At 35.1% G+C, this 18,814-nt stretch overlaps 2 protein-coding genes across 2 annotated transcripts; one reads left to right on the top strand and one right to left on the bottom strand.

Annotated features, from left to right (window-relative positions):
* Positions 1 to 613: 613 nt before the first annotated feature.
* LOC147860847 (uncharacterized) lies at positions 614 to 10,502 on the top strand. Its single transcript, XM_087323409.1, has 13 exons — positions 614 to 752; positions 857 to 942; positions 1,502 to 1,547; positions 2,404 to 2,480; positions 2,577 to 2,690; positions 2,790 to 2,955; positions 4,797 to 5,041; positions 5,130 to 5,219; positions 6,268 to 6,395; positions 6,496 to 6,593; positions 7,895 to 7,986; positions 8,248 to 8,369; positions 10,198 to 10,502. The coding sequence occupies exons 1-13, from the start codon at positions 677 to 679 to the stop codon at positions 10,256 to 10,258; spliced, it is 1,401 nt and encodes a 466-aa protein (XP_087179535.1). The 5' UTR covers positions 614 to 676; the 3' UTR covers positions 10,259 to 10,502.
* A 1,011-nt stretch (positions 10,503 to 11,513) lies between these two features.
* LOC147860846 (uncharacterized) lies at positions 11,514 to 17,773 on the bottom strand. Its single transcript, XM_087323410.1, has 12 exons — positions 17,555 to 17,773; positions 16,356 to 16,484; positions 13,925 to 14,008; positions 13,686 to 13,801; positions 13,450 to 13,551; positions 13,004 to 13,120; positions 12,864 to 12,920; positions 12,689 to 12,755; positions 12,453 to 12,506; positions 11,932 to 12,006; positions 11,794 to 11,829; positions 11,514 to 11,669 (listed from the first exon to the last, which is right to left on the bottom strand). Exons 1-12 carry the CDS (start codon positions 17,759 to 17,761, stop codon positions 11,562 to 11,564), a joined length of 1,152 nt encoding a protein of 383 aa, XP_087179536.1. The 5' UTR covers positions 17,762 to 17,773; the 3' UTR covers positions 11,514 to 11,561.
* Positions 17,774 to 18,814: the final 1,041 nt, after the last annotated feature.

The following is an 18,814-nucleotide window of genomic DNA, read 5'->3' as shown; positions in this document are numbered from 1 at the left end:
AATAGTTGGAATGTACTCTTGAATGCAGATTATACCCATTCGCATCTCTCTCTCTCTCTAAAGTTCTTGGACATCGAGAGTCGCTACTCATGTTCACATATATTATGTGAAGTGTAATATTTTTGGTCTCGTAGGGTCATATTTGACCTTCGAAGACAATAGTAAAGTATGTACTCGATACTTTGAGAAAAATATACAGCACATAACAGTTAGTAATATCATGGAAGGATTGGCCCGGGTTAGAGAATCCTTGGGCCAGGTTGTATGTAAGCATAGTACGTAATATACTTGAATGCATTGGCAAATATTCTTTTTCATATGAACGAAAACGAATGTGTATGTTATCAAAACATTCGTATGTTATTATTATTATTATTATTACACTTTTAACCTTAATTTTCTTACCTCAAAATAAACAATGAATACAAAAGTATGCTACATACTGTCAGTACTATTTACCATACTATGGAGGGTGTTTACCGTACGCGAATGGTAGAAACATTCTCGAATGAGAACGCGAATGCACGTATGGTGCGTATGGTTCATAATATGTATGTAATTTGTGAAAGAAGAATGCGTAGAAAGAGATGTTTGAGTAGAAAGCAATATGCAGCATCCTCATCACTCCTCCTGGAAGAACCCATTTGCGATCGATGCACAGCAAAATGGCGACGAAATGCAGCAGAAGAACCCCCCACACCTTCATCTTCATCATCATCATCAATGGCATGATCATCATCTATCAGAGGAAGGTGCCATTTACATGGATGCTTCTTGTTCTCTTGCACCGCTGCCAAACCTTGTTTTACTTGAATCCGTTCTCTCCATAACTTGTCGGGTTGGATGTGTTCCGTAGATGAAGAAAACTTCCCCGATCAAATTGTTTACCATGATGAAGAGCATCTCCAGAACCTATTCAGCTTGTATAATCGCCCGGAAGAGGTATGCACACATACATATATGCACGTACAGTACGTATAATACAAATATACATACATTGCACACATACACTACATACATATAATACAAACATTCGTACATGCGTATGTGTATATGTACTTCTTGTACTCATTTTAAACAAATATTTATCGAAACCATAATTTTAACAAAAATAGGCTTATAGTGCTTTGGGTTAGCATTTAGGGAAGTCAAAATTGAGGTATTTGACTGTATCCTGATTAGGGAATTGCATAACTTTTAAATGCTTTATCAATACCTTAAAGTAATCAATCTAGTACAAGTATTATGCATGTATATTTATATGTAAGAATATTTGTAAATTTATATGTAATGAAATGTATGTATATATACTGTAATGATCAGTTCATGAATCACCTTGCCAAGATTGTCCAGATTGATAAATTCACCAAGTTATGTTTGTGTGAAATTGTGCTGTATTGGCAAGTTAGCATCAAGTCGTAATGAGCTAGCCTGATTACTAGAATAATGAGACATCTAAAATAGTTCCTCAGAAAGATTCTTGTTTTGCAATATTGGGCAGGATGATAAGTACCAAAGTGCATCAGAAACTCATCCGGATGAGACAGGTCAACGTTTAGTCCTTCACTATTAGATTTTGAACCATGATTGTATATTTTTAGGAACATTCTAAATTCTATTCAAATAAATGATCTTGTATATGCCTTTTTAACTTTAACATGTTTGTTGTGATAGTTGTTTGCTGGCTTGGTTTTCTTACAAGATCCATCAGCTGGTCAGGTCATGGGAAAATCCTATGTTAGCAGAGATAATGTATAACTATACAGGAAATGGTTGGTTGTATGGAGAATATTTATATCTTTTATAAATATATAATGATATCTTTCTCTTCTCGTGTTTTATGAGAAGTACAAAGATGAAGCACTTCTTACCCATCTGGGTTTTCCTTCATTGCCAAGGGTGAGGTTCTGTTAAGCCCAAGCATGGCTTTGAAGTCTGAAGACTCCATAAAGAAGAAGATCGGATGCTACTACTGCCATTAGAAATAGAATAAAAAAGTTGATAGCAGAATGAAAGGGTTGACCCAAGAATTGTGACTAGCGGATACACAACTCAACCTCTATAAGGATGCTATTTCATAAATTCACTGATGGCATTGACCATGATTTACCTATACTAATTTGTTATATTGAGGCTCTGTAAATGTTTGTGCTTGTGCATGGGAAGCCTGAGTTTGTTTTCTAAAATTCAAGAAAGTGGCATTTAAGAAATTTGGCTAGTAAGTAACTTTTTGAGTCCCATTATTTTTGGTTGGCTAACTGTATCAAATAGGACGCAATTATTCTCTAGCATTGGTGAACTATTTAAATTTGAACTTTCAACTCAATTGCACGCCTGTATATGATGCATATGTTACACGTAAAGAGCTTCTAAGACTTTGTCATGCGTTATTCTGATTTTCAGATTTGGGACAGCAGAGAGTTCATGTTTTTCCAGCCCTTCCATCAGTTCAAGAAATTGCAGTATGGAATACTTTAGAGGTTCTTCATCTATTTATGCTATTCTCCGAACGTACTTGTTTTTAAAAATTCAGAAAATTTCATGACTCATGATCTGTCGTTGTGCGAGAATTTCAGGATGCATTGGAATGCTCTAATCATGACAATGGGAAGCAGAAGATATCTGACAGCATCAGATCTGCACAACAGAGTACTGATGATCTTCTAGTACATGAACTAGGAACAGAAAATGTACGTTTAGATTAGTCACAGGCCACTCAAATTATACCATATCCTTCTTCTCTTTGACAAATACAAATACTATCCATTTTATATTCGTTATTATTTCAGCCATTTGTAAATCAATCCATGGAACTCATAAGTGATGTCAAGGAAGTGCGGAATTTGAAGGATGCTTGGTATAATTCTGAGGTGAATGCTGATCTTGGTGAAATGCGATATCACATCCTCCCTCCCTCTACAATGAAGAATAAAAACAATTTAAAGCAGCAGAAAGGTGACATTGCACTTACTTTGTTTCTTCAATAAATTTTCTATAACAATAAATCCTCCCTCATTTATTTATTGTCTGGTATCTTCTTGTTACTTGGACAAAAAGCATATCATTGTATTGCTTTTTTCAATGCTCCAATTTCATTTAAATTATGGTTTTTGTCATTTTATAGTATGGCACTTCATCTCACTCTTCTGTCATTCGAGTCCTAGTAGACATGCAATGGGGTGTCTATGCACTGATGATTCAGTGTTAGGAAAAGTGTGTGCTCCTAATGGGTTTTCAAAGGATGTGGTTAACACGAATGAGTGAAACAAGGATGCCCACTATTACCCACTCTTGCCAGTCTTTATATAAATGTATAGAGATTGGATGGTTCAAGAGCATGCATGGTACGGACAGTCATACCTATATTTATAAATGTTGATGACATTGTGTTGATTTTTAACTCTCTGGAGGCTCTATAGAGACATTTAGGACCTTCAACGTCAGACAAATATTAAAATAGGGAATTCCTGATACATAGAACATGAATAAATTCTAATTTAGATGAATTTAAGGAAGATGAATCGCGCGAGTTTTGGCAAGGCCCATGCAAGATTAATACCTTCACTGCCTTTTGTTATCCCAGCTTCTCTGAATTCCTTTTTCACTGAAAATATTATCCTTCACCACGTTTTACTTTCTTTTAATGCCGGGGCACCAGATTTAATACACTTGGCCTACTTCTCCAAAGAAAATATTCTTTAACTTTTTCTAGCCATATCAGAATTCTGATGTGCTCTGTGCCTAGCTCCTCTAGCACAGCTTGGACACAAACTCATCAGTATAGTTATAAATTGTAATTAAGTTTTTTGGTTTTGCTTGGTTTGTTGGCATCAATGACACTGTCATACAGACACTCTGTATTTGTTGTCTAGTGAGGCACATGCAAAATCCAATAGTAGGAACACATATATAAATAAGTGGAAGGCACTCAAATTAGTCATGTGGTATTTAATATAGGATCAGCATTCACTTTTTGATTGCCAGAATGCTAGTATAAATCAATATCAAAAACCTGTAGAAGGCAGATAATTTGAGAGTGTCATTGCTATATTGTTTCTTGTTCTCCATCTCTCTCTGCTTAATTAAAGTGATTAAACAGGTATTTGTCTGGATGAAGTGCTGACTGATTGATCATGATTTACGGAGATAGCATAAGTTTATGTTCAGATTGTGTCTGATTCCTTCCAAACATGTAGCGTGTCTCCACCCTTGAGTGAACTTTGTGTGAAAAAATAAATGAAAAAATATTTTAGTTAATAAATTAATAAATGGATCCAATATGTTCATATACATATTTAAAGACTAATTTATAAAGGAATAACATCAACTACATTCATAAAGATAGATAAGAAATATTACAAGCCCAAATCAATTAGATTGCTACTCCAAATTAATAGCACCTTGGCCCAAAAGCAAAAAACAATTTGAATGATTGCTGAAAAACACAAATAGCGGGCAAAAATGTAAAAGAATGAGAGAAATGATTTACAAACAGTACAATGTCAAACGAATTATTTTTCTGATTCCACATCTCGATGCCATAATTGGCAGATCTGTTCTTCTGTAGCTTTGTGTGCATATTTGCTTTTCTCAATCTCTAACTATTGTGGAATCTTGAGTGTCTAAAAATTTATTTCGTTTTGTTGAACTCTGTCTCAATTTGGTTGCTTTTTACTTCTTACGTTTGACTTTGTTTATGCAGGTAAATCATGTGTTTATTGCCTTTGAAGAAAGGGATTGGACTTACATAAATCAATAACTTTGTTTCTAAACGAGCCATCCTTGCTTTAATCCAGGAGCACACAAAAAAAAACCTTCGTTTAGTTTTGGGACAGTAAACAACAAGCAACTACAAAATAAAGTTGAGCGAAAACTTTCTTTAGCTGAACAGCTTCTAAATCTCACTAAACCAAATGGCTCATCTGATTCAAGTATTAGTTTGCACCATGGATCCAAGAATATGGTTCCAAGTACAAATATGGCTATTAATCAAAGGCTTCTTCAACTTGTTCAGCATGAGTCAAAATTTAAACCACAGGAGGTAACATAAACTTGCATCATTTTTTGTAATTTTAAATGGAGTGGTTACCTACATCTAAATAATGTCATGTTTGATGTAAAACGAGCAGGCAAGTGATAATCAAAACAAGTGTAACTCATCTCTCAAAGTGGACAAATTTGCTGATGGAGATAATAATATCAACCAACACGATGAAAGGGTATGTGTCTGTCAAAGTCTTAGACAGTCTTATCGTAGGTCCTATTATAAATCAGATATAAGATTTAGTTATTTATTCATGGCAAACTTGATGGAACTCCACCACGTCTTGAAATTTAGGGGCTTTCATGAGAAATATTAACAGAACCTTACAAACAACTTGAGATACATATTAACACAAATATGATTGTTGTTATTTTTATTACTACTATGAGATGTCATTAGTCTACTCAGATTATATCCTAAAGTTTTAAATGTACAAAGAGAGATTAAATACCAGCATTGCTATACATCACTAGTCCATTTAAATGCAACAATAGCGTGCTCCGTGGTAAACTAAGCGATAACATAATGCTTTGGCTGATAAATATTATGGTATGAAACGTTTCTTAGCAGGAAATTTGGTTATTTAATGATTGAACTGGCTAACGAGACTGCTGATGCAAAAACATCTGCATTGGTGCAACATCACTGCCAAACTGTGATTTTAGGGGGAGGAGGTTTTGACATTGTGGGTGGCTCGGGTAATGCAATAATTAGTATTTTTATATGCTTTTGTCAGACATTGAAAACTACAGGCTCTAGAATAAGTATACGATCAACAAAAAATATGAGGCAAGACAGAGCATTATCCTAAATGTGCCTTACGAATACACTAGTGGTTCTGTTGCTGGAAAACATTTATTCTCTGTTGATATCCAAATTGCAAGCTGTAAGGCTGGCAATTAATGATTCAAATTCATTTTGTGATTCTTGCCTTATTGTTGTATTATAGCTTACTTGTAAGAAGTCATTCCCATCATACCTATCCAATGTAAGGCTCCATTCACAGGACAACATGCGACTGCAAGCCATAGAACATTTCTATTATTATTCATGCTCAAGTAAAAATGGGCTTTTGATTCTGTAATATTTCATAAATATAACCTTTTCTGCTACAGTATACTTTTTATGTTTTTGAATGTGCTAATAATATCCAAAAATTAGGAAACACTAAGGCTTCCATAGCTAAAATATTTTCTGATTAAATCAAATGGCATTTTTCTCAGGGCAGTCTTAAACTGTCACACATCTTGCCTCATGAGAGCATACATCAGAAATTGCAAAAAGCTTTGCTAGAAGCTCCCCCTGTAACCTTGGAAGATTTAAATGTGCAAGGAAAAGGACAAGCATCAGGGTGAATAAATCTTGTCACATCTCTTGTTATTGTTATTTCTTTTTTGCCGCAGACTAGTACCAGGGGCGTGTTTGAAAAATCCTTTTTTGTTGGAAAACAGTTTTGGATTTACAGGACGACTCCAGAAGATTTTAGATCGTGAAAGAAATGATCGGGCTGCATTCTTGAAAATGTTGCAAACAAAAGATAACAGAACAGGTTTTTTGTTATTTTTTATTTATGTGTTTTTGCAGTTTGTATGTATGCATTCATAATCTAGTTATATAAAGATTGTCTTTATATACATCCATTTACAAATTATCTATTCACATGGCCTTTTTGTTTTACGACTGCTGTCGTGAAAGTAAAAACTTACCATCTTCATGAACTGGACAATCTTCAATCAAGAAGTTGACTTCATAATAATGGAATTATAACTAAGCAATTTAGATGCCATATAACTGAATTTCTTGTTGACACCTGCTATTGTATAGCATGACTGCTTTCTATACTTATTAACTCTATTTGGCCTTTTGGTCATGATATTCCACTGCCAGGACTAGAACCCTTTGTGAAATGGCAATATGCCCATAAATACTCTTTCACAATATTATATTTTTTAGTTTTTTGTAGATTTTTTTAAATATTGGGGAAAACAAGAGGATGGACAGGCAGATTCTTGTGGCAGGCACACAATAAAGAAAAAAGAGATTAATATATTATTAGCTCATGCTCATGCCCTCCTAAACAAGCAGATGCAAATACAACATGAACTCTAGCTCATGTGCTCCTAAGCAAGCAGATTGAAATACAACACAATGAGTGAAGTGAGAGTACCTTAAGGTTTGTTTGCATACACTAGGTTGTTAGATACAATGGCTAACCCATCTACCATATTCAGTGCAACCCTCTTTTCGTGTAAGGTTTATTTACATACAGTAGGTTGTTCGATACAATGGCAAATCCATCTACAATATTCACTGCACCTCCTTTTCTGTGTAAGGGGACTTAATGCTTGTTTATACCTAACTGAGTTATTCTTGACAAGTGTTTTTTGGACGTGTTTCCCCCAAATAAGGTAGGATATGCTATTTGTAGATTCTTCTAAAAGATTAAAAGTATCTACCAATCATAAGCAAATGAGCAAATACCACTGAGAAGAGACATAATAGGGAGAGAGTTTTATCTACTTTTCCAAGAACCATGCTATATATGCCTTAAAAGAAGGTTAATAACTCCACAACATGATACTTGGATAGAAAAATTAGCATCGAAAATAGCCCATACAATGCTGAAATAAACCCACTTTTTTGTTCGAAATATTCATGTAGTCAATTTCTAAATGTAGGATTATAGGACTACCTCAGAGACAAAAAACATTTGGCATGCAATTGAAATTGCTGTGATGGGATTTTGTCTTCTTACATTCACCCCTTTGTGTTCTGATATTGGACATGGTATTTAAGATGTCTAAGTGATTGGGCTTAGAATGTCTCAAGACTTCGTTTGAAATTGTGCAGGACAAGAAAACTGCATGGAGCTCAAGATTTGTGACAAATCTTTGGAGGCTCGCTTTGCTGCGTGTGTATGTGAAGTCCTAAAATCACCTCAAGTAGGTTTTTTTAAAGCATGCATCATATAGTATCATCAGAAGATCTATCGAAATTTAATCTGATGAACCACCTTCTAATCGCATAGTATTTGTAAACCCCATATGAACTAAAAGAAGAGATGATATAGTATAGTTCTACTTACATGTTTCAGAAATAAATAATATTTTCATAATAAGAACATTTCTCACACTCACATGCATCAACTTTTCCATGATCAAATTATTAGATGATAGACGTTTTGATATTTTTGCCATTCCTAGAGCTGGCAGCTGGATTGTGCTAGAGCCCAAACCAATACCAAATTGACGGTGATATTCAACTTGCAAACAAATGCAGAATTGGAACTTGAAGTTGGAAGCATTATTCGGCTCTATCCTCCTTGGTAATTGTTCTGTAGGTTCTGCATCTTTTAGATTTCCGTTTGGGTCTTTCCGGCTTCATTTTCTGCATCGTTTGGACGAGGTGAAGTATGAATTGGTGCATTTATATTATAAGTAGGGCCCAGGGTTGGTAAAATTTCCAATGTAATGTTCTTATTTGATTTTGTCTGTATGCTTTGTGCTTTGTATGCATTCCTACTAGTAGTCGTGCTGTTTAGGTGGATAAATGGTTGATCTCTGAAGTGTTTCTCTCTATGTCTAGTTCTCTCTTGAAGGAAGAGCAGTAAGAATCTTTGATCATTGTACTCCGTTACTCTATGGAGGGGTCTGAATCCTTCACCAAAGAGATTAGTTTCTCAGATCTCATAATAAACTTGAAAAATATATGAGACCTAACAAGTCTTTAGCCACGCAAGTAATGGTGTCGTGGAGATCTATCATCAGGCTTGATTTAGAAGATATAGGAACAAGTACCTGACAAAACCAATGGCTTTCTTCAAAGTGGTCGTGGTAGGTTATGGCAATCCTATGCATGACCTTTTCAAACAACATAATATATTGTGCTCTGAGATATTGCATTTTATCAAAGATTGTCATGCTCTCAAGCATTGCCAATCACTGTATGAAATAGAATCCATGAGGTAATACCTTGATAGACATAGAATCTGAGTTCGTGAGGAAGAGTATATTTGGGATTGCTACTTGATGGGGCATGACAATGATCCTTTAAATGGGTTTAAGAAATCTAGAGGATACTTCCACATGGATTAGTATTCCCACAGGAAATTATATTTCAGTAGCATTACATGTGACACTGGTGACTTTTGCCTTTATTGTATATTTATTTTTAGAAATATTTTGCCCTCTCTTTGTACAAATTCTCACATATATTACTGGGAACATGTGTCTGTTTCTAACAGACAGGGAAATTAAAAGTCACTTGTCTCCATAGTATTCTAGAAATATTGGTTCTGTATTTCACTTATTTTAGATGCATTGGATATTTTCCTCGGTTACTCTGTTCCTGAGTTTGTTGGGTTTACGTTTGCTGCCCTATCATATCATTCTATGGTATTATTGGGTAGTTCTATGACATAGGTCTTTCCGATTTATGTTTGGCATCAATGCAGCTAGTCTTTCTCTTCCTATAGTGCTAGTTATCTCTGCATCCATATGTCAAGACCCTCTTGTGAAGATTCCTCATTCATGCTAGTTTTAGAGGGAGAAGTTTTATCATCTCACGAATCTTCACAACACACAAGATGGCCTTAACACACTTCACTGTTTCTGTTATAATTGAAATGCTATGTGAGTGAAACATATGGAAGTAAAAGGTCAGTATTGTCAATTATGTTTGAAGATCAAGAGTTTCTTGTAGCCTAACAATCCCAGTCTCTGCTTGCATAATATCCCTCCTGCACAAGGAATGCTGTTATATAAAAGTCAATAGGCACTCCCTGTTTTTTTAGTATATCATATGTAGTGAGTCCAGGGTTTCTGCGGAATTGGTGTTGCATATGTAAACATCCCTCAAGTTGGAAGATCCGAAGTGTGAACACCAAAGGGTGGAGCTCCAGAAGGAGGCAACGAGCACCACTTTTGTAGATTATATAAAGGCACTCAATTCTAGGAGCTCTCGGACTTTACCCTTGCATAGATTTCTGATGTAAACATCCCCTAATTGGAAGATCAAGTGTGAACAGCCAACTGTGAATCCCTAATGAGGGGGCGATGAGCTCCACATTTGTAGCTTATATTAATCTAGTAGGCATAGTTGGAAGAGAAAGAAAGGTGAAATTATATATTAATGACTTTGTGTGGTACATACAGGAAAGAAGTGGGCTCAACAATATTGTGTACATATTTCTGTGAACTTATAGGAAAGCCATAAAACACCTTTCACTGATCATAAAATTTGTAGAAAGATGTAGTTTGTAATCCTACTGTAATCATTAATATCTTCCCTGTCTAAAACCTTTTTTATATGTTTGTGGTAAAGCTGGACAAAGTTATCAGGACAGAACTACTCTATTCCATGCTCTTTGTATAGGAAATGAGGTGCAAATATAAACAGGTGCTTGAATGCTTTAATATCATCTTTGTGAAGGAAATTTCAACAGGATATTTTTCTTTTTTCTATTTTTGTCAAATCATAAGTGTAGAACCATCCAAGCAGTGTCACAAGGACAATAATGTACGTGGCATCAAATTGTTTTTATCAACAAACATTTGAACCATGTAGTTGAGGATGTGTGCTAATGAATGAACCTTAGTGGTTCAGGTGTAAGTTTGAAACAAAGTTTTCTTTTCATCCCTCCCTGAGAAGGGGACATTGTTTGCAATGTGCATACAAGGTACGTTACATAAGAATATGATTAAACCTTGTTTAACATCCCAAACTGTAGTGCCAACACTAGAATCATGCCACTGAGAATCACATAAAACAAGATCCCGATGCAAATTGTTTGCTTTGACGAATCATTCCTTATTTAGACTAGGAATTGCTTCATGGAACATGTAAGAACTCACACATCAATATTAAAAAATACTCCCAAGTTTCCAAGAATTTTTGACACATTCCTTTGTATTCAAGTAGGTTTCTAAATTAGTGTCATATTCTATTATTTTTTTATTGCTAAATGGGTGCTCTAGTTTTTATATTAGAATTTTTTATCCTCATTGCAAACACCCTTTGGGGAATTTTGGTATGTTGCCCATGAAAACATGTATAATGTTATGATCATTGTTTGTTTATCTGTCAAAATCAACAAGCATTAAAGCAAATTAAGCTAAGCTGTATATATTGAGTGGATTAAGGATGATTGATCTACATATATACACAGAGTATCATACATGTTTCTTATTGATTATCATCTAACATGTTTCCATTGACTGCATGCGACATGTTTTTCTTTTCAATGTTGAAAGGACCTTTAAGTCTAAACAATTTTCTTTTTGTAGTTGTAGCAGTATCTTGTTAAAATATGTACTCCAAAATCTTGCCAATGGTCACTCTGCATCATAGCAAATGCTATTATACGTACACTGACTTTTGCTGTTGTAGAATGTAGAACAAACTAAAATGCCAAAACAACTAAGTTTTTAACGTGATAAAAATCTGATGTGAAATGTAAGGCAATTAATGCATTATTGACAACATTACTCAACTGGGAAATAAATTTTGCCTGATAATACTATATGTGAATATTCGAGGATGCATTTTGAGGTTGGTTCATTGCTTGATCGGCATTCTTCAAACGTTTTTCAAATTGTTTCATTTCATCGAAGCAACGCTTCCTCACCTATGAGAAATTTTTCTTTGCATATTAACTCTGCCTCTAAGATGATCAATATGGAAAATACATACTCTTTTGAATATTCTTATTTCAGCAAACAACTTGTGAATGAACATGCTCTTTTTCTTACCCTTTCCAATGGGGATGTTCCATTGAGTGGCTCCCCCTGAGAGAATGTAAATGTAAGTTTTATTTTTATTTTATAAATAGAGTTTTAAGATACAACCAAAAAGAATGTCAAGTAATGCCGTGTATAATTAAAGAAAACCTGATTCCCTAAAGATGGCACAGATTTGTGAACAATATACTCTGCATCAACTACTCCTATCTTTTCAAAAGCTGGCTGCAAATAATGGGAGAAATTGAAAGGAGATCAATAATCTTGCAAAAAGATATATTCTTTTCCATCACTTTAAATAAAAAAAAAGGTGGTCCAAGTATATTATGGTGAGAAATATATGCCTTTAAAGAAACTTGGCTCATCATGAAACATTCGGCTATGGCTCAAAGTTTCGTCCAATGCAAGAGTACGTATATACTTGCATATACACACAACATGCATCTTGTGAACTAGTATGACATGGTGGTATCTCACAATTTCATGCTATCTAAATATAGCACTTGATTTGTTGATCTATTTGAGGCAATGATACATCAGAGAAAACATAGAAGAAGGGTGTTCTTGTAGTTCTTGAAAACTCGGAAGTATCCTCGTAAATATTAGAAATGTTAGGGGGTATGTCTGTGTTTTCTGATATACATATGTAAAAATATACATATAGGTCTCACCTCAACACATCTCCCAATCTCAAAGTCTAAGCCCCAACCATGTATGAGATCATTCTGGAAAATAAAGAAATGGCAATGATCCATCAGAAACTAATAGCTACCGACAATGGAAAGAGAAATGATGCAACATAAGAAACATTGGCACTATGCATAGGCTAATATAAACTCTAGTGATATAACCATATCTATGAGGGGGTATACATTACTCCAAAAGAGAAATATGCAACTTGTCAAACCTGTAACAAATGCCAAACACATCGCCACGCAGATCTCGAAAATACGGGTGCCATGATCTCCACAAACCTATTGTGATCATGTTAGAAGTCATGGTAGTAGGCTTATGTTTGTTGGTTAGTTTTAAAACTGTCCCCTTATTGTACAATGCAATATTGAGGTGGATGCAATTCCTACCCAGCACAAGGCGGTCGGATAGAATCTTTACAGCGGCCGGGTTGCTCTTTCGTGGACCTGATTAAATTATGCGGTATAGGAATGATAACATAATCACCCTGAAAATCGATGAAAATTGTACGAATAAATTGCGGACTTACATGTGAACTTCTGAATCGGCTAGTCGTTTCGTCATTTCCCATGCCAAAGCCTTTCCAGATGAATTCAGACCAGGTTGGGATATCTCCAATCCATGTTTTCTTACAAGTTGGATATACCTGGGCATTATACATTGGATGAAAGCATATGAGAATGGGTACATTCATAGAGATCCATGGTTGGCTATCTTAGTTATTACTGCAAAACTCAGGACACAATGTACCTCTTTTGGATTGTTTTAACTAATTTTCTATTCCATTTGAGCTTTGTTTTGATTAAAAAGGTGAGAAGAAGCATTGTTCTATGTCCATTTGATTCAATTTTTTATTCCCATCCTCTGCTTATAACCCATATAATGGCAATAGGTCCTTCTATAAGCAAGATTTAAATAATCGGATTCGAATGAGTTGATTTTATTTGAATTAGGTAATTTTATTCAAATACATACTTCTCACTGTCGAAGTGCTCGACACCCAGATCCTCATCCCAAATAAATACATACTCGAAAGGTGCCACAACATCGGGGTGAAGGAATCTCTTTGCAAACCACCTGCAGATTCAGAATGGAAATACAAGTATTTCATTAGAATTATCGAGTAATATATTGAATCGAAATCGGCAGAATATTCCATCGGAGTTTGGACAAACAAAAACCAAAAACAAATACAAGAAGAAGCATAGTACCATTTGCTTTGCTTTCTAGCACTAATATGAATGGCTGTCTGAGCCCATTCAAATTGGTCCCATTCATCTATTCTCCCATCATAATGGAAGAGAACAATTGTCCAATTCTTAGAAAACTGAATAAAAGCACCATTAAAGAATCATAAAGAGTTCATTAATGTAACTAAAAATCAATATGACAAACTACTATTACTTAAGCATAGGTTTTCAATGAAAGAATGCAGATTGGGAAAATTTACCTTAGACACAGCTTCATTCACAACATCCTTTTGATCAAACCCAACTGTGAATGTTACTAAATACTTTGGTACAAATGGCAAATCCTGTTGTGGCCATATCAATTTCCTCCATTAGGAAAGACTAGATTGCATTACTATGAATTGTCACAAATCTAACTTCCATTTAAAAGCTAATGATATAATTCACTTACTCTAATCACTCACATATTAGTTGAAGCAAATTCTTAATTAGCAACTAAACATACATTGACCACTTTCCATTCTTTCTTTTTTGAATCGAGATTGGACCCTGGTCTGATAATAGTATCACTGAATCTCACATAAGTGATGACTTGAGCGATACAAGACCAGATTTATATTAGATCATATATGCATTTCCAAATCTTACAAAATTCACCATTACTATCTCTTGCTTCGATTCCATTTTTGTGCAATCTATTGCCTGCATCCATACATTTGAACAAGTTATATTGCAAAATATGACGGCCTGCTATATAGCCATGTTGTGAAGGATGAGAGATAGTTGGTGGTCCTGTCTTGTCCATGATTAGGAAGGATCTTAGAATACTAGAGGCAGGTGAAATTCTATATTGCCTGGTAGAAAATGTTAAGCATTATGTCAACCATCGTGTGACGAAAAACAAACTGATGCTGGAGAAAAGAGGCATCGAACCGAAGGTATTGGGATTGGTGGCCCAATTGCATTCAGAATACTTCCATTTATCTGTACATCTAAAGATCATAAGGAAATGATCTACTATGCACCTCCATATAACCTTACACTGAGCAATCTTTGACAATAAAGCTCCATAATGCATCCTTCTTGTGAGTATGGTCAAGCATGCTCCAAAGGTGAGCGAATCTGTACCGATTAAAAACGTATGCGAGAGTTGGGCCATTCAGGAACAATATCCATCATACTATGCACAAAGGTAGGTTTCCCCACATTAATACATTACACATCAAAAAACATTTCGACCAAGTGATAAGATTTACATAAGGGATTGTCACAATTCTGGAGGACTTCAAACAACATTTGGAGACCATCTAAGGACAATCTTTGAATGCTTAAATTTCAACATATCCCAATCTTGATAAGCTGTAAACAGATTAGACATACCATCTTTCTAGGACTGTGTATGACATTTTTTTTCATCCATTAACTCGATCTTGCTTTAGAAACTGAATTTTGGCAGTCCCCAAATGGTGTCTAATTTAGCGGATGGATTTGGTGTACCCAACACATTTGGAATGCATCAAAGCTGTAATCTACACTTTGAAAACAGCTAAGTCCAACATCGGATTAAAGAGGTACAACCACTTGACATTTTGTCAACATCATAGGCTTACTCTACTGGTAAGCACATCTAGTATAAGATGCCATTGTTGAATGTAGGAGTTGAAAGAAGCATGGACTTATTATTGATCTCCACTGGACAAACCTTACCATCTGAGAACTCTCTCACTATCAACTTGCTATAACATTTTTGAGTTCATCGATGTTCATCAATAATCAATTCCACACACACAATATGTCATGAAAATGTTTCGCTAATTTGGTTCCATAGATCATATTTGAGCGAGATAGAATGATAATAACTCTCTCCCCCAAGTATCAAACTTTGATATAATGCTCTGTTTTTTATCACTTCCGACTATGCTTTCCGCACATCTTTGACCAAAATCAATCCTTCCACAAATGGCTCTCATAGTCACGGTGTGCACTCTCGATTGCAACATTCATTTAGTAAAGTTCTTGAACATCGAGGATTGCTAGTCACTTTCACATGTATTACGTGAAAATGTTATCATTTTGGTCTCTCTCTCTCTTTCCCCCCAAGTATCAAACTTTGATATAATGCTCTGCTTTTGATCACTTCCGACTATGCTTTCCGCATATCTTTGACCAAAATCAATCCTTCCACGGATTGCTCTCATAGTCACAGTGTGCACTCTCGATTACAACATTCATTTAGTGAAATTCTTGAACATTGAGGATCACTAGTCACTTTCACATGTATTAAGTGAAAATGTTATAATTTTGGTCTCAAAGGTCATATTTGACCTCCAACAAGGATAATAAACTCTCTCTCTCTCTCTCTCTCTCTCTCTCTCTCTCTCTTGTTGGGTTGGTGGTTTAACATCAGCATCAAAAGTCATAAAAATGAAGAAAACCTAGGTTTGATCTTTGCTATGGGATAGGACTTGTCTCATAGATTGCATCAAAAGTCATAAAAATGAAGAAAACCTAGGTTTGATGTTTGGTATGGGCTACACCTTGTCTCATAGATCGCAATCGGTTTTCCATGGACATTAAAGAGATATCTATCTATCTATCTTGGCCTAGTGATTTGATGATTGCTATGCGCATGCATCCCTTCAATCTTAACTGACATGAGACGCACTGGATACATGACACTTACTCTAATACCTCATGCGGATTCCCCCAAAGTCTTCGAAAGAAAAGATCCGTAGTTGGAGCAAGTATACTAGGGGGTAGAGCTTCTACACCTCTTGCATGTCCATCATGAGGCCTAGCTTTCGCATTTGCATGAATTGCCTGGGTAAATCAATAAAAAAGCGAAAAATAAGAAGCATGAACGATTATCTTCACATATGATGTATGAAGTAAATCCACTTAAGCAATGATTTGAGATTTCATGCATAATGATTGAGGAGGGTTGGGTCGTTATCTAGGCAATGAACCGGTTTCCATTAACTAAGGCCCAAAGTTGAGTTAGGGAATCTATGTTGTTGGATTTAATGACAAAGTGATCAATGTTGCTAGCCTCATAATCTCCCATGTGTGCTCCCATGGTATCTAGTACGAGTTTATTTATAACCCATGTGTGATTAGCTAGTTAGTGTTTATGGAAAGCATTTTCATGCACTATACTTCTTTCCATTTTTATTTGAATAGCTTACCTTAACTTAATAATAAACTAAGCTAATCACATTGTGCCAAATTGCTAGGCCATCCAAAGAGACGAGATCTATCACAAACAACAAAAAACTTACATTGTGAACTTATTTATGAATATGTGTCTTCAATATGATCCGACTTCATCAACCAAATTATGCAAAAAAGATCGAAAGATTCTATAGTAATGCCAAATTATCTTCTTTGGTGTAGCTCCCCAAGTAAAACGATGTCAAGTTGTCTTTGAGATAGTTCCCAAGTAATGATGTGGACATTGTGAGTATGTAGTTCTAGCTACAAAGGATATGGTTGGTTACCAGGATGATCCTAACTTAGATCGTTGGTCCCTTGAATCTTATTACGAATTAAGTCCAGGATTAATGTTTTCATACATTATAATTGTGTGCCATTTCCGGGTTCCATTGTCAAGTTTTTTCGGAACTTGAAACCGTGGGTGGCATTGATTTCATAATTCAATCAATCTCTAGTATGTAATTGATGGGTCCAATAGGTATAGATGGGTCTGGCTATATAATCTAGTTAAACTTCATAAGGCTCCTCCATGATGATGTCAACTGTTGGACCAACAATATGGCTTCATGATCATGAGAAAAGGTTCTATTAACTATAGACATTATGCTAATCAAAGAATTAAGCTTATCAAAGTGCTAATAATATATATATATATATATACATACATACATATATACCTTTAAGATTGATCTGGAGGAGATGGTGATGACACCAATGGGAATGCCCACCATGATCCCCAAGATGCAAGTGATGACCAATGTCCCCATCCTATACTGCTGCCTCATACCCTTGTAATTCCTCCTAACATGATTAGCATTATGATTTTGATTAGTGTTATAATTACTGGCGAGGGAATTAATCATCATCATCACTTGCATGATCATAAATTTGACTGATTAGTAATCAAGACTAATGACAAGGGTTATTTCCTCTCTCCAAATTATATGATTTAGAAGTAGTGGGGTGAATCATTGACTTATTCATTAGTTGGATATAGATCATAATTGATTGGTTAACAATGGAAAAGTTAAATGCTGTGATTTATGAGCTTGTAACCATTTTATTTGGGCATTATGTTTGTGTGTAAACCTAAGAGGTTGTAACTTGTAACCAATGTGAAAACATATGAAGAGACTAGAGGAGCTCATGGAGGGAGCAGGAGATTCTTGGGATCTTCGATGTGATTCATGAGATGTCACGGAATTATACGAGATTCATTTTTGTCGATCTATTTCAGAAACATTGGGGATACTAATTAAATGGGGGGGAAATAGTGGTGACCATGACTATGTATTGGATGGTTAGGGAAAAGATATGCAAATCGAATCGTATTGTTATAGTTGTTAATTTGTTGTGACTCGAGCTAATGAATCGACATGTTCCTTTCACAATATAGATAGATCGATGCCATACATTACTCGCTATGTGTAGTGTTATTGATCGATTCACGATGTTTATATATCATGTATGTTAAATCATACTTTGCATTATGCACATACGATACCTTTTGCTTGATCATAATTGACTTTGGTTGTACATCCCATTATCAGTTTATGGTTACTTTGGCAACTCCATATTTATGTTGTTACGAAAGTTTTTTGTTGACATTTCACTTCCTCGCTACTTGAATTTATATTTCTACAATAACTACAGTCTACGCTAGATATATGATTCGATTGTTTTATAGTCTATCGAATTGGTTATAAACTTAAAAGATATTATGGTACAATGCTTACACAAATTTGAAAGTCTTATATGTTGTCGGTAGACCGTATGATATTAAGTTTCCATACTACAAGATTCGTCATTTAAAATTCTAACAATTGTTATGTTAAGATCTAAATCCAAATAATGATTAAGGGTATATATATATAATCATTTTCCGAGCAAATATTGGTGAGCTTCTTGCTTCAAGAGGTGAGGATGTTTGTATGCAA

The sequence above is a fragment of the Azolla caroliniana genome, unplaced genomic scaffold (assembly GCF_043228905.1).
Source record: "Azolla caroliniana isolate FFs.n. ecotype wild unplaced genomic scaffold, voAzoCaro1.0.p SCAF_8, whole genome shotgun sequence".
Lineage (NCBI taxonomy): Eukaryota > Viridiplantae > Streptophyta > Polypodiopsida > Salviniales > Salviniaceae > Azolla > Azolla caroliniana.
This window is presented reverse-complemented; position numbering and strand designations above follow the sequence as displayed.